This window comes from Haemaphysalis longicornis, unplaced genomic scaffold, assembly GCF_048455015.1.
Source record: "Haemaphysalis longicornis isolate Haplotype H1 unplaced genomic scaffold, Haemaphysalis longicornis Haplotype H1 scaffold_4, whole genome shotgun sequence".
Taxonomy (NCBI): Eukaryota; Metazoa; Arthropoda; class Arachnida; order Ixodida; family Ixodidae; genus Haemaphysalis; species Haemaphysalis longicornis.
In genome coordinates this window covers 94,415,951-94,435,949 of record NW_027526361.1, presented here as the reverse complement: position 1 = coordinate 94,435,949, position 19,999 = coordinate 94,415,951, and the positions used below count along the sequence as shown (strand labels likewise).

The following is a 19,999-nucleotide window of genomic DNA, read 5'->3' as shown; positions in this document are numbered from 1 at the left end:
AAAATGAACTCGAAGCTGGGCCACTACCACCACCTGACTTCACGCTGCAGCGCGATGCCGTGAAAGGGACGCCGGCGAGTAGGACCACAGACCCCACCAGGCATGTGTGCGCAGCCGCTTGGAGAAAAAAGTGGAAATACACATATGTAACAGGAACTGAAGACAGCCTTGCCCCACTCTTCCGAAACTCGTGCACCCGTACAGAGATGATGATGATGATGGAGACAGGAGGAGGAGAGAGGGTTCCATCCCTTCGGTGGGGAGCGGTTGGAGGGGGGAGGGGTGTCATGGGAGACTAAGGAGACGAAGGTCCCCCACCGGATGTGACGGGCTCAGCCCTCCTCCTCCTCTCCCCGTACGCGCGGTCTGCCGGCCGCCTCCTCTCCGCCGCGATCGTCGTCGCCGCCGCTGCCCGAGCTGCTGTGGTTCAGGTGTCGTCCGTCTTCTTCACTGGTTCGACCCCCTCCCTCCCTCTTCTTGCCTGAGACGGAAGAGAGGCCCCTCTCCCTCGGGTAGCGGAGGCCCTCTCCTTACACACTTTACCACTCTACTACAACTACAACTCCTCTCCATTGACAATTCGAGGGCGAGGGGGGCCGGCACGGCGCGAGTGGCCGCGCTTAGTCTGTTGCATTCGCAGCCGGGTCGAAGAAGGAACCCGCGACAGCGGCACATGGTCGACGCCTGGCTCGTTGTTGTTGGTGTAGGTGGTTCCTTGTGGTGTGCTGCTTGTCTGCCCGTCGCCGCCGCGTGACCACTCTGCTCGTTTCCGGAAGGTCGTCGCCGCCGCAGCGTCTTTCCTCCGAAAGCCCGCCCCCGGCGACATGCTGGATTAAAAAAAAACCCGGCGTCCGCAAGTGCCCTTGACCATCGCACGGAGTGTGTGCCCGATTGACCGGCGGCTTTCCCCCTTTGCCCGCCCGATGTCGCCAGCCGAGCGTCCCGCGAATGGAGGAGGCCACTAATCACCTGTCTCGGTTGCCGCTGCTGCCGACGCCGCGTCGTCGTCGTCGTGCCCGACTCACCGCCGCGAGCTGCCAACGGCGCCGTGCTTACTCCTCCCCTTCCACCTCCTCGTCATCTTCGGGCCACCAGCGCTGCTGCCCACAAGCAAAAGCGGCTGTTCGGTGTGTTGGCGATGGATACGCGTGATGGATTACGGTGCCTACACCGAGCGTGACCTGGTTTAACGCCGTCCTTGAACACAACCCGCTCGCTGCTCGTCGACGCCTCTCGGCATCCACCCGACGATTGTGGTTAATGTGCAATTTCGGAGACACTCATCGGATGTGGATACGCTTCTCTCCTCCACTGACTCTGAGGGAGGCGTGGTGTTGAATAACTGGACAATCGAAAAGAAGCATCGCCTGAATGACGATGGTTCTGAGCGAAGAGTCGCCTCGTCCGCTGGTCAAAGTTCGCGCCCAAATGCTTCCGCCCGGAGGTCCGTCGTCGCCGGACTCGACGCCGCCGCCGCGGTTGACGCGTGAGCCCAACAACAGCACGCCCGTCACTCACCACCACCACCACCATGGCCACGGAGACATCTCCAGGACAGACTTCAAGATGCGGCCCCCGCCGGCTCCCAAGAGTGCTCTGCACAAGCACAGCAAAGGTGAGTTCGGAAGACAGTCGGCGTTCATCCGCGGGGATGGAGAACGGGCTAGCGCATTCTAGTTCTGTACACAGATCGGCTGTTCGAATGATCAGGTCGCGTATCCCGTGAAGGGTTGGTTCTCTTCGAAACGAGCGCCTAATTGCGCCAGTTCGGACGAAAGTCTCCATTATGCGAGAAAAGAAAACCAGTTGTATCTTCACTCATCCTTGGTCCTGTATTTGAAGTTTACACGGTTTCGTTCGGGCGTTTCCGGGGTGGTTCCTATCCGGTAGCATGAAAAAAAGATGTATCCTGATTTCCCCACCTTCACTGCTGATGTCGGCTCAAATCAACTTTGAACTTTCTACAAACACATGCAAGTGTTATACTCGTTCGGGATTTCGATCATCGCCGCCGAGTGCAGCTTCTTCAGACGGTTGTCAGCTCGTTCACAACTCTGCCAGACCACGCAATGAATGACTAGAAACGTAGGCTGTGAAATGTATACGCGCTTAACGATTGTTTCAAAGCCCAAATCGAATCGTAGCTTGCAGTGGAACGCGATTCTGGAAAGAGTTAAGGACGCTGACTAGAAGACGCGTGGCAGAGGTTAGTGTCGCACCCTGGGTGGCAGCGCCTTAATCGATCCACCACGGAGCTCACGCTGCAGGCCTGACGGAGCGAGGCGGCGGAGCCTACGCCCTGATTTGCATACGAGCGCAGTCGGTCCCGACTTGAATGAAGAGAGCGTGGACGGCGCCTTTATATTCGACACCGACCCCGAAAAGCGTGCATGATGGACGACGACGGGGCACCAGGGCGAACTCGTGAATGCGCGTGAGCGTACGAGGCGGCGGTCCGTACACGCGGCGCCTGTCGGTGCTTCAACGGATTCTCGTTTTCACGGAGACGACGACGGGCACCATTGGCGGGAAGGCAGAGTCTCGTTTTACGCGTATATCCGTTCGCCGGGGCTTTGTTCTCCGTGGCCGGCGGCGCACGCCTTAAGAACGGCCGCTGGTTGCTCGCGCTGCAGGCACACACTGCGTATGCGTGCCTGTTTCGTCCCGTAGCTGCGCACACGCCACCACTGAGGCTGACCCTTTGTTCAGAGGGCCGCAAATTGGAGTGTCGAGTCACGCTTAATTGATGCGCGTCATGGGTGGGGTGGACGTGCTTGGAGGTTCCTCTTAGTATGCTTCGCTTTCTTTTGAGCGCCCTTAGTAATCTCCGCTACTTTCGTGATGCGTGCTGAGACAGGAAATGGGTAGTTGATATGAATAAGTTCCTCTGAATGAACGCCGATAGGATTCGCTACACTTACGGGGCTGCTTATCGGCGGCCGTCGACAGTACCCGAGCTCCCTCTGGCGGGAAATTGATCTCGCTTGTATGGGCTGCGCGTCTCGGTATTATCTCTTCGATTATAGCAAAAAAATGAGAAACAGTGCACAAGGCTAAACGCAACGTCAGAGAAGCTGACAAAACACTCATGCGCAGAACGCAGGCTGATTTTCTCTTTTTTGTTGTTTTTTACTTAGCGGCACATTTTGCTTTCGTCCGAGTCAGAAATCGCCGCCTCTTGTCTAGATAAGCTGAGACACCGCTGAAATTTATGGTTTGGAGATGGAAGTTACTGCAGATTTGCTGCATGCATGCTCCGAATCAGTTCGAAAGTGCGAGGTCGTCTTACTCGTGTTTCATAAGTAGGGTCGCAGCTGGACAGCGTCTTTCACCATTGTGCAACCTTTACTGTTTTTTTTTTCTTTTTTCGTCGCACATTTCTTCCCCCGTCTTCTTCGTTTCGAGCTTGAATTTCCACTTGAAATGTCAGTGCAATGCTGCACACGGGCGCTGAGAGTTGGGAAGGCCCCTAGCGGTGTTTCCGGTCATTACCCGCCGGCCTTAAACTTGCCCCTCGGTTGTTGAATCTCGAAGGGCAGCAGCACCGCGCGCAGTGACCAACGAAGCCGTTTTTTTCATTTACTTGTTCCTTTTTTCGCACTCCCCCTCTGCGGCTTCCGAACAATCCTTTGCGAGAGAATCAATTAGGCGGGGGGAATTACTGCGCTGCCAATCGCTTCGTCGCCGGTACAACAGTGTAATGGCGATGCGAGTCCTGATGTCGAGAAAGTGTAATAGATTCCCCTGGCGTGGTTTGCTCGCGGTTTCCGTCCTAGCCCTTACTTGTTTTCAAACATAAGCGGCGTCACGTTCATGGTAGCGCGAGTATACTTAACGGGCGTTTTGTTTTCCCCGTACTCGCAGCGATGTGCACATTTACTGGCGATGGAGAAACGGCTCATGTGACTCGCCGGGTCTTCCACCACCACCACCCCTCTTTTTTTTAATGCCGCTTTATGTTTGTCGGCGGTGCGATTAGATGAAAAGATAGTTCACGTGCGCCTGTGCAGCACCGACGATAGCATTGTACGTGTACAAAAAAGGAAAGAAAAAAAGAGAGCCACGTGCTGTATTGTGCGCGTGTTCTTGTTCGTTCCTTCCCTCGAAAGCACGCCGCAACGTGAGTTCTTTGCCCTTTGCTTTTCACCTTACCCAGTAAGTGTTTTCGGTTTTGTGAAGCGTTGCGAGACATTTTTGTATGCATGCTTAATTGCAGCCTCAGAGAAAACGCGGCACTTTGATTTTTTATGCGCTAAGCCCTGGCGGATCGGCTTCTTAGCTGGTTCGCTTCTAAGCAAGATGTTGTGAGTTCGATTCCCCGTGCAGTGGTCATAAAGCGTAATAAAAAAAAATGGAAAGAAGAAACAAGAAGTCATCGACACGCTTGTCGGGAATGTTAAAGCAATGCGGTGGTGTCTGCCGTATTTCTAAATATTATTCCGGGGGCCGGTCTTTTAAAAGACCGGCCCCCGGTCGAAACGTTAGAATAAATGTTATGTTTTTCAGTTTGACTTCTCTATCGTACAGCTAACCTCATACCCAGGAACCTTTTCTCTTAACTATATATATATATATATATATATATATATATATATATATATATATATATATATATAATATAAACGACCACCGTGAGGTGGTCGTTGATCGTGAGGAATATTCGCCAATGACGCCCTTGTATATGCGGTCGCACATAATTGATTTTGCGTGGCGTTAGAGCTTATGGTGTTCCACGATTATGGGGTGATTACTATCTCACAAAGTATGGGCGGTAGCTCACATAACTTTTTCGGCTGCACGCTACCCTCGAGGCTTTGTGTTGACGGGAAACTACCTGGCCGTAAGATGGTTTCCCGCGAGGCCGGCAGTAGGTCTCTCGCTTGCGATTTCGTTTCAGGCTTCGTTCCATCAGTGGAGCACTTGCTTCGATACGGCTTCCGACAGCAACGCGCTAGAACCCGGCGCACAAAACGGGGACCCGTGTGAAGCCAAGCATCACACGTGGCCGGCCATGCAGGATAAATGAGTGACTCCCACGCGCCCGGCCGAAATTGGTCTCATGGCTACACTTATCCCTAACCGAGCTTTATTGGCTCGGAACCCCAAATTACGGGATAGGCGGCCGTCCAACGGCCTTGTAGCCGTGAGTGAGCGGCTCTCCCGATGCATGGCGGTGGTCGAATTAAGATCATTGTCTCTTGTTGAGCAAGCAGGGTCGCCTCGTACACTGTGAAGAGGCCGGCATGGGCGCGCGCCAAGTGAGTCAGCAATTGAACTCGGCGCGTCGGCCGCCCGTCCCAGATGTGGGGTCAGCTTGCCCGGGGTGGGGGCCTAACTAATGTCGTTAGTGAAGTCGGTACCACAAAAGAGGGCCACGTGCGGCCCACTGAGCTCCCCCGTGGCGGGTTCGTCGTCTTCAACGAGCACCCCACGGGCGAAGTCTGCCGCGGCGGCTTTTCCCTTTGTGCGCGGGGTGTGTAGTTGGGACGCCGCCGCCTAGTGCTCCGTTTCGGCGGTACCCCTTGCCTCTTCCCCCCCCGCCCCACACCAGCACCCCCTTTGGCACTGTGAGCTTGTCTGACGGAGGTGTCGGCTTCTCTTGGATCGATAATCCCCCAGAAGCGGTCGGTACGTTGGTCAGTCTGGGGGCAGCTGAAAGGGAGAGAGGCCAGAAGGCGACGCGAAGTTTCGTCGAAAAAGAATATAAAGGGGTCGAGGTTGTTTCCGTCCCAATCGAAAGAGGATATTATTTGCGCTGTTGCAAACCGTAGGCGGCACAATCTTCTATCTTTGCGCTATGAGTTCAACGCTTTAGGCGAGGCGCACCTACACTGCGTAGGGGTTGGTTTCTGTGAGAGGAACGTACCTCTGAAGTCTAGAACGCATGCGGCGCTGTTAGGAAGGCCGGAGCTCAATACCGATGTCGACGGGTGCTCGAACGTCCTTTATTACTGGCTGTGAAAGATTAGTGCAGTGATTGCGTTCTTTTCCAGATGCCGCCGCAACGCGATTTCACTGCTTTTCATCGCTAGGCGTACGTACTTGACCTGTCTGCATACGTAAGGCACTTACCACCGGTTAGTGTTACATATGTGCGTGGGTTCGCCTTGTAAACGGGTGAAACATGAATCGCCTGTAAGTGCTTGAGTACTCCAATCAAGACTACGTCTGCAGCGCCACAGTAACATGTTTATATTGGGGCGCGTCTAACCTTGTATGTCTGCGCGAGTTATCGATACTTCTAGAGCTGACCTTGCATACTTTACCTTGTTTTTCGGCACTCTCCTTTCAAACACCCGAAGAAAAGGAGGGAGAGATTCTCGTCGCCGGCTCTAGCGCTACCAATCCCTGCTGTGCTCGCCGTCACGCTTGGGAGGGAGCTCTGCGATCGCTCGTTCGCGGACCGTGGTCTGGTCCTGCATTGAAGCCAGACGCTCTGCCTTCGACCTTCCCTTGAGCATCGAGAAGAGCGCGAGCCTGCCCCAGCAGCTGTCCGCCGTATTGGGTTACGCACACCGCACCGACCCTGCCCGTGTCTGTCTCCACAGCTCGGCCTTGGAGCGAGTGTTTTCTGCCTGGAAACGAGGGGCACCCGTTTTTTAACCAGCCGGTACCACTTTTCCGAGCGTTGCCCGTCCGCCCTTGCTCTCTCCCCCTCTCTCTCTCTAAACGTGGTCTCCCACACGTGCTTTCTTTCGAGAAGCGCTCCTTGAGTAAGAACGTCGCCGCTGGCGTTTCGAATACGGTTGACGATTGGTGCACGTGCGTTTCCTCGCGCAGAACTTTCGAAGTTGGTAGCGGTGCTTCCAAGAGAGCGCCATATTTAAACTGCGCACTCCGCAGCCAGTTTCACTCTGCGCGACCTCTACGATTCACGTTCCACTCGTATACATGTTATTCCGGTGCGTGCAATTCGTAATGTGCCTTTGGTGGTGTAGCAGCTTTCCCGGTACGTCGCTGGAATGGGAAGCGAGAAGCAACAAGGGAGGGAGGCAAAAAAATAATAAACAACTCTAAGCCGCCGCACACTGCAGCAACTGTACACTCGTCATATGAATGGCGAAAGAAAAATGTGTGGTGTCGAATTGCGCGTGTCTGTACGCAGTGCTTTGGTTCTGCGGTGACTGTAACGAGCGAAAACGTCGACGTGATCGTTGTGAGGCAGCTGCGAAGTTGCGACCGAAGAGGAAAGAGGGGGAAGGGTTGCGACGTCGTCTCGCACACTGTGTGTCGCGTCGTACAGTTTTGCCCGGAGTCGCCCAGCCGCTGATTCGTGTCGCAGGTGGCACACGGCTCGAAGCGCGGGTCGGGGGCAGAAAAGTGGATCGCGCGAGCTTCTGCGCTAGTGGTTGGCAGTGGAGCGAGTGTAATGCGAAATGAGCAGCGCGCAGCCGAGCGCCTTCGCCGCGGTTCCTGCTGGCGGCACCGATGAGCCCTGGTTCGGGTCTTCGACGACAACGACGAGGGGTCGACGTCGTTTGAGCGAGGTTTACGATGGCCCGCGTCTTTCCCTCAGCCACCCCGATGAGCGTGCGACGCCGGATCGTGGCGTTCTACTCGAGGTTTTCCCTGAGTGAGTACATGAAGCTGCAAGAGAGGGAACGATCTTTAATGTGGCGATGTCAGCCAAGCTGAAAAGCCAGCTTTCTACGCCAGATGAATGTGCTGGCAACGATAATTAAAATGGGGAATTAGGAGCGTACGTTTGTGGTGAGCAATTCTGGGGCGTTTTGTAGGTATGCGTAGGATGCCTAGACCCACGGCGCCCTTTGAAGGTAAACGTTGATTCGTCCGAAGAGCCGCGGTGGAGTAGCTGGAGGTAGTCACACTACATGTTTACGGCAAGCGAGTGCAGGCATGAACGAAGGACATGAAGCTGTGTTTGGAAGGGCGTGCATATATGTGTGTTTGTCGGCAGCAGGTGGGGCAGGGGAGTAACAGAAGTAGGCTACCACGTGCCGATGGTGATGATGATAGTGATGGTGATCTTATAGGCTGCTTGACGTCGATGGTTTGTTTCTTTTGAGGCATACAGCCACAGACTTTAGGTTCGACATCTACCACGACTGCAATGCTGCGAGTGAAATGGGGCTTTAGGGTCTTCCCCGTGGGCAAGAATTTTCCGGAAACTTACTTAATCACCGCCCTCTCCCCCTAAATGAACCCTTCAAAATAATTTGGTGCTGTAAATCATGGTATATCGGCGTTACGACTCCCGTCATTTTCCCTGGAGCCCTCGTCTGGTTTTTCACCTCGGTGTGACTTTCAAAATGTATCGTTATCCCCTGCAACGTGTGATCCCGATATGCAAATTGAATTAGCAATTTGTTGGGCCACTACTGTTGCGGTTCCTAGATAAGCTTCGTACTTTTACTCAGTGCTTAAAAGGGCTCTATATGTTGCGTTGTGTTCTCATGAAAGAAAAACAACTTTACATACAGCACGTTCACCAAAGATATTAAAAAAAATATTGTTAGAAAAATTCTTCAGACAGTATGCGTCACACTTGCTGCGCGGTAAGCCCTGGACCAAAATAGGCCAGGGATATAAATCTAATATTAGCAGCTGAAATGTGACGGGGTTCCTTGGCTGTCTAGACAGAGAGAGAGAAAGCGCCCACACATTTCGTCCGTTGAGTTACGTAATTCAAATCCGCGTTAGTTACATCGAGACATCAGTTTCGTTTTTCTCCCGAGCTTAACCAATAGCACGACAAATAGCATCCAGAATGAGCTGAGGCAGAGTAGAAAGAAAAAAAAAAACCCCTTAGTATTAGGAATTCGTACCACATAGAAATCGCTCGTGAGTCTGGGTATTTACTGCCAAGTGGAGTTTTGGGTCCTTTTCTTAGGCGGATCATTGTCCCCTCGTGTTTCCAAGAACAACCTACACATGTTTCTTTGTGTCCATGCGTATACGGGGGGCATATGGAGTGCCGCAAGGCGTTGTGCTATTCCCCTTCGTATTCATTTTGTACTTTCTCATTTTCACTGTCTTTATTTTCACAAAGCACGAGCTTTAAAAGGGAGTCTTTGTTTTACAAACCTTCCTTGCGTTTCCATTCCTGTATTTTCTGTTTCGTCCGAGGTTTCTCTCTCAAGCTATAGGGCCGAACCATATGGTCGGTTCAGGCCTTCCTTTTTCTTTTTCTTTTTTCCTGTCGACACGCTTACACACTCCCGGGCTTTTCCGTGCTGTGATCTGGGCTGTTGAAAGTGAAAGGGCAACGAAAAGCTGAGTTTGTCTTTTTTCGCTCGCACAGTAGCACACAGATCAACAGTGGAGACACGCACGCACGCACAAACGTAGTCACACAAGCGCCCGCACTCACACACAGAGGTGTCTCCTTTCTTTATCTTTCTTTTGACCAGGTCGCTTTGGCCGGATTCTGGGAAAACCGAAAGGAGCGAAAATTCACGGATCGGGGGAAAAGTAGTGGTTGAGGGCGCGAAAGCTCCAAGAACGCAGAAACAAAAGTGGGTGTGTGGTTACGGCTCCCGAGAAGAGGCTTTTCGGTGGAGCCCAGAAACCGCGGGGCTGCTAAAGAGGGGGAGGAGGAGCGGCGAGCTAGCAGTAAGATGATTTTTCATTGTTTTTTTTTTTCGTACGTTGGTTATGGTTATGGACCAGGACGGCGCACCGCGCAAGAACCACTCCGCTGCGCAGCTGCGTGTGTTATTTCTGTGTGTTTTCACGGGCAACTCGTGCGAGTCATTTGATGGGGTGCTATATATATATATATATATATATATATATATATATATATATATATATATATAAAGAAATATTTGAGAAAATGGTTGACTCCCGATTAAAAACAAGATCAGTGGTTTACTGACGTTTTCACTGGAGGACCAGTCTTCATCTATACTAGGTGAACGGCACCGGAAGTTGCCGCTGTGCCTTATCACCGTAGCCGGATGTTTCTCCGCGCGGCGCAAGTAGGGCGTTACTGGGAATATTTTGAACATGGCGTGAGCCGTTCCCGTGATTTTTTAGACTTAATATGCTTATAAACGACTCCAGTGACGACAAACAAACTGCGTGAGACAAGGCAGACGATATCACGCATTCATAGCAAACCCCTTTCAAAACGCGCGCGCACTGAAGTCACGGGTCCGGCGCATTGGCGGAGTGATACACTACATAAGTTGGTGCCGTTCTTGAGTTGTAACCGAGTATAACTCGGATGAAGACTGGCCCTCCAGTCGAAACGTCAGTGAACTGCTGTTCTTGTTTTTAATCGTGAGGCAACCATTTTCTCAAATATATCAGGGGGCCCCGTATGGGCCTTTCAACACTCAATCGGTGATGCAGTCAGCCAGTAAGGGACGACGATGCCTGTAAAATTAAGCAGCTTAAAGTCGGTTACGCGCATTAGATAGTTAAGGCTCGTAGAGTGTTGCTTGCTCCCGTTTAGTTCGCCTCTCGGGACACCTCAAGCTGGCAGTGCTGTTGGTGTATTGAATATAGAGCGGGAGCAGACGCTCCCCCCTCCCTTCGGTGACAGTTCAGCGTCGCGTAAAAACTATTGGGTGACGCGGCCACGCATTTCCCACCGTGTCCGCTTGTTGAACGTGTCCGGCGTTTCGTCACGCGTGTGTAGGTCCCCCCTTCTTTCATGTGTTGCAGCCATGGGAGTCGCGACGTACTCGCCATTAAGGAAAAACCAGTTCGACGATGAGCGGTCGCCGATCGGGCTCTCTTCGGACCGATTCGCCTCTTTTAAAACGTCTCTCTCTCTTACGTTTCTTTAACCCCTTCTTCTTTGCTATTTCCCCACAGTGAATACGTAAAAGAAAAAAAAATAAGACACCTCAATTTTCTGCGCGGGGAGGAGTCGACCTTTTCTACGCTTTCACGTGCGGCCTTTTAACTCCCCTCCCCCTTCCTGTATTCTTTAAATCCGGTGTAGTTTTAAAGAACCGTGAAAAGCGCGAGGGAGGTTTTTTCGGGGTGAGGATAATGCTTTGCGCCGCGCTCTGAAGGGAAGTCACTGTCTAAATCGCGAGCGTTGAAAGGGAAGAATTACCGAGAGAAAGTCAACTTCTCACGTTTCGTCTCGGGCTTTTTCGGGGCTGTCGCGTTTGTCCCCCTCGGACCACCACCGTGTCCGGGCACCTGTGTGCGAGTGTGGAATCAAACGGGGTTTACGCGGAAAAGGGGATGGGGAAAGAGAGGGGGGAGGGGTCTATCACAAAAAGACGGTGATGTAATCGCTATAAGAGGGGAACAGAAACCGTGGAAGAAAAGAAAGACTTGATAACTGCGGTGCGAACAGCTCGAGTGTCTACTGTCGTGTCCTTTTTCCGATATCTTTATTATCGAGGGACGAGGAAGAGGTGAAAGGGGTCGAACACTTCCCGCCTTTTTTGGAATAGGAAGAACAAAGACTGCGCGGTAGGTCTGTGACCAGCTGTCGTGGAAAGGTTGCGGTAATATTTTTTCTTTCTTTTTCCGATCACCGTGAGAATGTGAACTTTCTTCCGCGAGTATTTTTGAGCGCCGCGTTTATGGCGAGAAAGAAACATTGAGAACGGTAGAACAAAACGGAACCATTGAGCAAGCTTCCGCTCTATTCAGTCCTACCTGATTCCCTCCGTAATTTAATATCGTGCAAGAATAATGTAATATATCAGAACATATTAAACGAGTCAAAGTGATCGGTAAATGATTAGTGCAGTCAGTTATGGCGACAGGCCTGATGGCGTACTGTAAACCCTCATTATAGCAAAGTCGTCGCGAGAGGAACTGACTTCGTTATGAGCAGTACTTCGTTAAAAGTGGGGACAATAACTTGCTGTCCCTGTAATTGGGATCGAGGAAACTTTGAAGCGGTAACTGGAATAAAGCGATTTCTTTGTAACGTGTGTTTACTGTACGTTCGTACACACGCGGATGGTTTTTCGTCGGAGCCAGGCATATCCTCCCATTCAGCTAGCGCGTTGAACGAACTCGGGTATCAATTTAACTCGTGCACCACTTAGCTTGTATGAACTCGTGTATTAACGGTAGTCGCGGTGGCATCGCGATGACCTGATAGCTCCCCGAAAGGGAAAAAGTGCTGCCGAGTAGTACGGCCGCTCGGCTTCTGGCTGTCGACAACTTGAAACCTCACGTAAGGCTTCTTCTCTCCAAAACCGTCTTTCACCGAGAGGACCCGGCGAGCGAGTTTTTTAAAATTCGCGCGTCTTTCCTTTTCCTGTTATGCCCGGCCAAGTCGTGAGCCATTTCGACTGAAGTGCGTGTCCATTCACCGTCTACCAATCTTGCTGGTTTCGAAGCACCTCGTTACAAATGGATAATGCAAACAACGTGCGAGTAAAGCCTGTCCTTTCACACTGTCTTCTTCGGCGACCAGAGGGGGGAGGGTGGCGACTGTAGCAGGCGACGGCAGGTGCGTGGCGCACGAAGCCAAGCTGAACAGCCGCCATCCCGTGGTGCGCTCGGGAGGATCAGATGATGTGGTCGCAGCAGCAGCAGCGTTGCAGCTCGCAGGCGGCTACTCCCCCCTCCTGCCCCCCTTCTTTTGGTACCCGAGAAGGCAGCCAGGCACGGCGCACGATGATGGCTGGCGAGCAGCGCGCTTGCCAGGTGTCTTGGCGAAGCATGCGTCGTGTGCGCGCGCGAAGAACGTGTCTGGACCACTTTTTTTCGAGGGGACGAAGCCGACCACCTGACTCTGGGGCGGGCTACGGGTGTATATCAAGCTCCTTTCCGCCTGCACGGTAGCCCCCAGCGGGTGTCTGTTTAATTTAATAGGCTGAGGTGCGCACCTCCTGGCGGTTGTCGCGATGGCCATTGCTGAATTCGGGCGCGTGCGTCTGGTTTTCTTGCTTGCGCGTGGCTCGCAGTCATTGACCGCGGAGTGTGACATCGTATTACGTGGGCGATGTGAGGTAAGCTGCTGTCTTGAACCGAGATATTTGTTGATAGGCTTTATTGAGAAACAGTCAAGAAGACCTGGTGAAGAAAAAAAAGAATAAGATAGTGTTGAAGGCCGGAGGAGAATGCGAATTATTAAAAAGTCAATTCATGTGCAGGGACTCTCGCAAAGAGTTAGAAGTGGCAGGTGACCTAGGTGATTCTCTTAGGTGACAAGTGACCTAAGAGAATCGGGCACTTTTTTCTAGAACAGATGGGTGTTATTAAAAAGCCTTGAATAGACGCAGAAAAGCTGTCTCTCTCTCTCTCTCTCTCTCTCTCTCTCTCTCTCTCTCTCTCTCTCTCTCTCTCTCTCTCTCTCCAGTATGTTATTTATGCTTCTTTTGCAACCGTTTTGTCATTCATGTCGTCATGCTCCTTCCATTGCGCAGCTGTCTCTCTGCCTCCCGTACAAAAGTGTGTTCGAGTGGCATTAGCCTCCGTCAACCGCAGATCCAAACGACAGGGGGACATCTAGGATTATCGTTCACAGTAGGGGTTCCGTTGCGTGACGGTGAAGCCCTGCAAGTGGGCTTTGTGAACTCTCCCGCAGGGCTTTTCCGATGTCCTCACCGCTGTTGCGGTCTCCTCATCCTGTTGTTGCTCTGTGAGGCTTCGAAGGGGGAGTTCGCTCCGTTTGTCCCGGGCGGGGATTTACTGGCATGGTTATGGACCGTCAAGTGACTCCGGCAAGTACACTTTCATCGACCAGAGCCGTTTGACGAACCGCACGGGTTGTTGCGCTAGCGGACGGGATAGCGACGGGAAGCCATCGGTGGCTCTATACAGCGCAGATGCCCTCCAAATAGATCGTCGCTAAGTGCGCGGCACAGCTCTAGTATTACGTCTGGCAGATTAAACGAGAGACTGGGTCCCTTATTTCCGCAAGCTCGCGGGGTTCCCACGGTTCAGTCGCAAGTGGATGACGCACTCGCCGCGGGCCCACTCGCCTCCACATCTTATCTGAGGTGTACTCGTCTGTCCGCTATTCCATTGAGCAGCTTTTTGCGAGTTTCAAGAGCGCGTCTTTGCGTGGGTGCCAGCTCCGGTTTGTTTTACGTCTTCGCGCTTACTCGCGCTCCGGTTTCATTCGAGATTACGAGCGGTCGCGCCGTTGCTTCGTGTGCCTCGCCGGCGCATGTATTTTGCGTTGTACTCGCAATAACGCGAATTACTTGAGGGTTTCGTACGTTACACCGTGCACACGTTCTTAACGCACCCATCCCAGGCCTACATTGCCAGGCTTTTCAAGAACCCAGAATAAAACAGGCACGTTTGGATGCCTACACTTCAGGAAAGCTGTCAGGAGAAGAAAAATTGTAATGTGCGCTGAGGGCGAGTAACTTTGAGACAGCGGAGGCTTGAAGGTGACGTAGGCTGGTGGCTTCGAGGGGTCCCGCCGGCATCAGTTTATTTATGACTCCTCCTCGTGCGCGGTGCATTCGTAAACTGAGAAAGGGCGTCGCTGGCGTGCCTGTTCCGTAGGATCTTTTCGCCGTGAGGGAGTGTAGGGGACACCTCGCCCCTGGTCGACCTGTTGGCTTCGTTTTCAGGGTCGTTATTCTTCGCGACGACAGCGGAGAAATCGAGGAGGTGGTTGTGAAGATGCGCGAATTGCAAATTGGCGTTGAGGAGCCAGCGGCCGTCTGCGCCAGTTCCTGACGTCCCGCGATTCCCTGCGTCATAAATAAGGCGGCATGCGCCGTCGCCTCGGCGCCCTGCCGCCAACCTGACCCCCCCCCCCCCCCCCCTTTTTGCCTGCCACCAAGAGCTGCCTTCAATTCGACACCAAGATGAAGAAGGCCCGAGCACTGCCCCTGCTACCCAGGCCACCACTAAAGCTAAAAATAAATATCCGTTCATGTTAGCTGCATGTCTGCGTTTCTGTGTCACCATGGGAGTGCGTGAAGCTGCCATATGGAGAGGAGGGGTCGCGTGGATATTCGCTTCAGGCCTTGCTTGTAGAAGGTGGTGTTGGTGTAATCATGCGCAGGCATCGCGCAGGATTATATTTTCGGCGCGAGCGCCCGCCTCACCTTCGTTCTTCGGACGAGTTGCTCTGCCCTGGCGCATGACTCACTTCGGGATTTGCGTTCTTATCGCGCGAAATGCTGCGTGTGTTCTGGCAGTTTATTTGCCGCCCGTTTTTGCGCTGGCGTGCCTTCTTTCCTGCCATCGTCAAGTTTGAAGCGTTCCCGATTAATTTTTTGTGGTGCACTTATGCGTGACCTCCCCGAAGAAAAGGAAATAAAGAAAGGCTGTGGTCCGAGCATTGTTTTCTGAAATACACAAATATATCGTCATGCAACAGCAGATGATGTGCTTTTAATATACTGCGGTGGTTCGTTCAGCAAAGTTATGTTATCCTGGCGGAGAATAACCTCAGTCCCTTTCTTTCTCGCTATCCTGATAAAAGAAACTTGCCAAACAAGAGTACGCTTGGAAGTAAAGGAATTAGGATGACGCAACCTCTCCTAAAGAGTCTCGTTTCCAGGGTTTCCAGGCTATTTTTTGTAAAGCGGAGCCTTCTGTAGCTCACTGATGGCGTCTGCGTCCGAGTAGAGCGCACTGCACGAAAGCTAACAATGGGTTTCGCAAAACGATGATGATCATAAGCAAAGGCACATCAAGAGCCTCAAGGAAAAAAAAAAAAAAAACGCTTTCCGTGGTCGCAATCGAACCTGAGACCCTCGCGTTATGAAGCCGACGTTTGTCCGGTTGCGCCATTCCGATATTTTTCTTTTCTTTACTGCATGGAAAATTGCACTTATAGCAGCCTACAAAAGTTAGGAGTCATCCAAGAAGAGGCATGCACATCACTGCAGTTACGGTACAAACAGTTTGCGTTCTGGACTTTGATTTTGACTCAAATTGTAAGGGAGAAAGCTTCGCGTTTTCGCCATCTTTTTATTAAAAAAAAAAGGAATTTGTTTTTATTTTTCGCGTGCTAGATCAGAAAGTGAAGTGCCCTAATTCGCCTGCTTATCCTTCGCCTCACCCCTCCGAATTTCAAACACCGCTGCCTGTATAACCAGGATGTACACCATTTCAATCTTCTTCTTTGTTGTCTCTGTGTGCACGACCTTTCCACCAAATAGCGCTAGCTCGTACATAACTGCTTCCGTAGTTTCGTAACCAGCAGTCTGTCTTCGTCCCTCGCTGTCCGCAGCGTGCATACGGTCCAGGGCCCTCTTCTTGTAGACCTGCATCAGGGGAGAGTTGAAAAAAAAAAAAGGAAATGTGTGTGAGACACGTGCACACTCACGCGCACACTCACGCGCACACCACACAGACAGGCGCATGCGCGTATGACCCAAGGGCATCATCGCGTGCCGACTGCGATTGCCACCTTGTAGAGCCTCCCCTCTTCCGGTGGAGGGGACTGAGAAAACCATCTCGGCGGGCCGTTCTTACGGTGCGGGAGAGTCAGCCAGCCAAGCATCGTTTTGGCCGCGCGGGCTGTTTTTGCTTGAAACGGGCCCACTTCCGGAGGAAGTGAGGGGGACCGGGAGAGGGAGAGAGTGCAAGTAAGAAGTAGTGCGGTACGAACGAAAAACGCGTATATGCACGTATGCGTGCGTATACTACGCACGATACGGGAAACTTGAAGCAGAAGCGGCTCCATTCACATCGCTTCTGTGCTCTGTTTTGGTGGGGCTTTCTTTTCTAGACTTTTGCTTCCTGGCGTACCATCGCCTCAACCACCGCTGTCTGAGGCCCCGCCACCAGACTCACTACTACGGACGGAAAGAGAGAGAGAGAGGGAGGGGCAGTGGGTGAGGGTGGAGCAGAATGAAACGGCTTGTGTGGGGAGGGGGGCTGTCGCGTGCACGAATGCATAAATCGAGAGCAAATGAAACGAAAGAAAGCCACGGGAGGAAAGAAGGACCAGAATCGAAAGAGGGCCGAAAGAGGAGGCTTGGGACAAGGGGCGGCCGTCGGGGGAGGGTGAAAAGGGGGGGCTGAATCTACGGAGATCTGCCCCGCCACCGTCTCCGCCACCGTTCGTTTTTCACCTGTGCCGCTTTTTTCCCATGCCCTGTGACCCACTACTCCGACTTCCCACGGTTGCCCCGTCGAGAAGAAGGAACTCTCCTCGGCTGTTGTGGCTCCTCCGAGCAGCCAGCAGCTTGCCAGCATCTGAGCGCGCTCGCCGAGCTGTCTTTGCATCGCGAGCGAAGCAAAGCACAACAGCCGACGGCAGTATGCGGGGAAAAGGAAAGGAAAAAAAAAAAAAAGTGGCCCTTGGTGATGCCTTCTCCTTCGCCTCTTATATCCTCGCTTTCCTTGTGGACGTTTTCTTTTTGTTCTTTTCCCCCGGTATCATTTTGCTTCCTCTCTCTCCATCGTCGTAGTAGAACGTCTCCGTCCTCGTAGTAAGGTTCTTTCTTTCCTCGTTTTCTTTCTCCGGCGCGATTCATGAATGAAAGCGTATAGTGGTAGCAGTACTACTACTCGTAGTGGCGCGGCGCCGGCGGCATTTGGATCGAGCGAAGAGCGTAAGATGCGTGAATGAAACTGGTTTCCATGCCGGAGCTTTCACTCCTTTTATTTTTTTCTTCTCTCGCTTCCTCTTCGTCTCTTTGCTTTCTTACTTCGCCGCCGTGTGCCCGTAGAACGGGAACTTGTTTGGCCTCCCTGTCTCGCCGTCTCGTGCCAGGAAGACTTTTTCTGATCTCGTCTTTGTTTTTACGTCGTTCGAATCTGAGCGGGCCTTATTTTATCCTCCCTACGTCTGGGCGCTGTTATGCATGCGCGTGCGTGCCATTTTGTTTGTTTGCGCACGTCCTACATCCGTTGGCCGCGAACGAATCCGATCCTCCGCCTTCTTCTCCCTGCATCCGCGCTGCGTCTGGCAGTGAAAGCGTTATGCGCCGATTCCTCCGGCTCTTCTTCCCTTCTCGGCGTAAACCGGATGAGATGAGGCGCTGCTTAACGCGATGCGGGTAAATAAGCAATATGGGGAATGCGCGAGAAAGCGTCCGGAGCGGAACGTTCGCACGGCTATTGTCTCGTGGTCCTTGCCGGTCTTATTTCTCGCGCTTGGATCGCGGACTGGCGCTCTTCCGCTCGGTCTGTCTGCGGAGTCGTGAGAAGTGTCATGCGCGTTATCCCGGTGGTTATTTGTTAGTTTCTGTGAGAAAAGAGGTCGAACAGGGAATGTTCGTATCTGTCCCTTGAGAAAAATGTTGTAGAAACGTTTGTAGCGTTGGACACGAAAGTTTTTGGCGGGAAATACAACTGTGTTTACACTGACAAGTGGTTGTACAAGCTTGCCGTGGTAACGTCAGGGACCCAGCAGTTTTAGTAGATCAAAGGAGTTGCTTCGCTGCAAGCTAACAGACATAAAATGACGGTGCCATAGCGTGAACATTGTCTGGAATTCATCCTTTTTAGACTCCCGAGAGTTAAATGCGACGTGCTCATCAAAAGGCATCGGCAGTGGGAGTTACGTATACCAGCCTCCTCTTTACTCTGTCCTCCGGTCTACTTTCGCCGAGGCTTCGAACCCTCAACAACGGGCGACGACGCCGTTGCCCATAGTTTCGTAACACACAGGCCAGGTATTTGGAAAATGCCACTTACTACTGCCAGATAGTGTCGGAAATCATTCGGAAGGTGCGGCTTTGTTAATATGCAGTTAATGAGAGATACTTTTATCTCATTAAGAAAGTCTCGCTGTCGCAACAAAAGGGCAAGCAGTTCGGCTCCAAAATCTAATTTCGAGCTTCGTGGCGTGGGTGGCCCTTCCTTCCTCGATCCAAAGTTAAAAAAGCGACGCTTTCAGCGGCGACCACTGTCTCCTCCAGCGTCTTTTTTTTTTTTTTTTCCTTTTAACGGCTCGTCGCGTTGCACGGTGCGTGCGCGCGCACACCGACGCGCGCACACGTCCTCCAACCCGACTGGCGTCGTAGCACCGGTAGCCCGACTCTCAGTCGTCGGCTTTCGCATCAGCGTCCTTGTTCCCGCAGCCGGAGTCGTTCTCCTGCGCCGAGGGGTTGGGGGTGGGTGAAGGCTTCAAGGGGTCAGCCTTGTAGCTCGGTTGCGGTGGTGTCCCCCAAGCAAGTCTACTGCTGCCACTGCTGTTCCCGCCGCCAAGAAGGCGGAGGGGGAATTCTGCCGTACGGGCGCCATATGTTGCGACCACTTGAAGTTTTTGCTTCTGCCGCCGGCGCACGCACTGGCTACGGCGGCGAAATTCGGCAGAAAGGGAGAAGGTGGGGAGAGAGGTCACTGAGCCATGCCTCAGCGGTGCGCTGCTGCACTCCGGCTGGTTCGTTTCGACGAGGTCGCAGCACTGCAGGGACCGGATGCTTTCAGTCCTGGAGATATGAACTGCGACGACAAAGAGTAGTGGCTCTGGGAGGGTGATGTCGGGCCGACGCTAATCTGGCACTTGAGGGTGATTTTTTATGCGTCACCAACCCGATTCCGAGGTAGATACGCCGAGCCAAGAACACTTTTCTCAGAGAACAATTTTAATGGTATTTATACAAGATAGCGGGTACTGGCGAATTGGCGGCAGCTTTCAGCGCGGTTCGTCTACTAAGCATAGCCCTGACATCTCTTACAGCACTGAGCTCAAACAAGGTGCGCGGGGAGTTAAAATCAGCAAATGTGTAAACGGGCCTGCCGAAGCCAAAATGTGTACTAACATGAGGTATTGCAAGCAACCTTGAGTAGATGGGTCACTTGATGTTCGTTATGCTATCAACAGCACATGAAGCGTTTAGCCGTTCGACACACACCATTATTTTTCCTTCCGTCCAACGTTCACATTTCCAGAGCTCGCGTGCGATTTGGCGAGACAAAAAAAGAAATTTATTCAGCTTCGAGGAAGGAAAATGACGCGAAGTGGTCAGCGCCACTCCAGTGGTGCTCTGATCTCCGCGATCCGAGCGGCCGCGGCGGCACCTCTGCTCCGCGCGCCAAACGTGCCCTCCAGCGCTCGGAACGCCCAAATGAGAGGGCGCCGCTCGGTGGAGGTCAAGGGCACGCCTAATTTTTCGAGATGGGTCTTCTCAGTGAGGCGCCGTCATGCTGTGCCCGCAGCTGCCCGGAGAAGCCGCGAGCG

The 19,999-nt window shown here is 52.6% G+C and overlaps 1 protein-coding gene across 8 annotated transcripts in view; it reads left to right on the top strand.

Moving 5' to 3' along the window:
* Pnt (ETS transcription factor pointed) overlaps nucleotides 1–19,999 on the top strand; it is a 333,486-nt gene that overhangs the window by 262,966 nt on the left and 50,521 nt on the right. The window contains exon 1 of one of the 8 annotated variants that reach the window (XM_077707313.1): nucleotides 618–1,615. The exons of 6 other annotated variants lie outside the window; for them this stretch is intronic. In XM_077707313.1, the coding sequence (XP_077563439.1) occupies nucleotides 1,372–1,615 (244 nt within the window). In that variant the 5' untranslated portion in view covers nucleotides 618–1,371. Of the gene's footprint in view, nucleotides 1–617; nucleotides 1,616–7,413; nucleotides 7,574–19,999 lie in introns of those variants that run through there. One more of the 8 variants, XM_077707316.1, reaches the window with a different exon arrangement.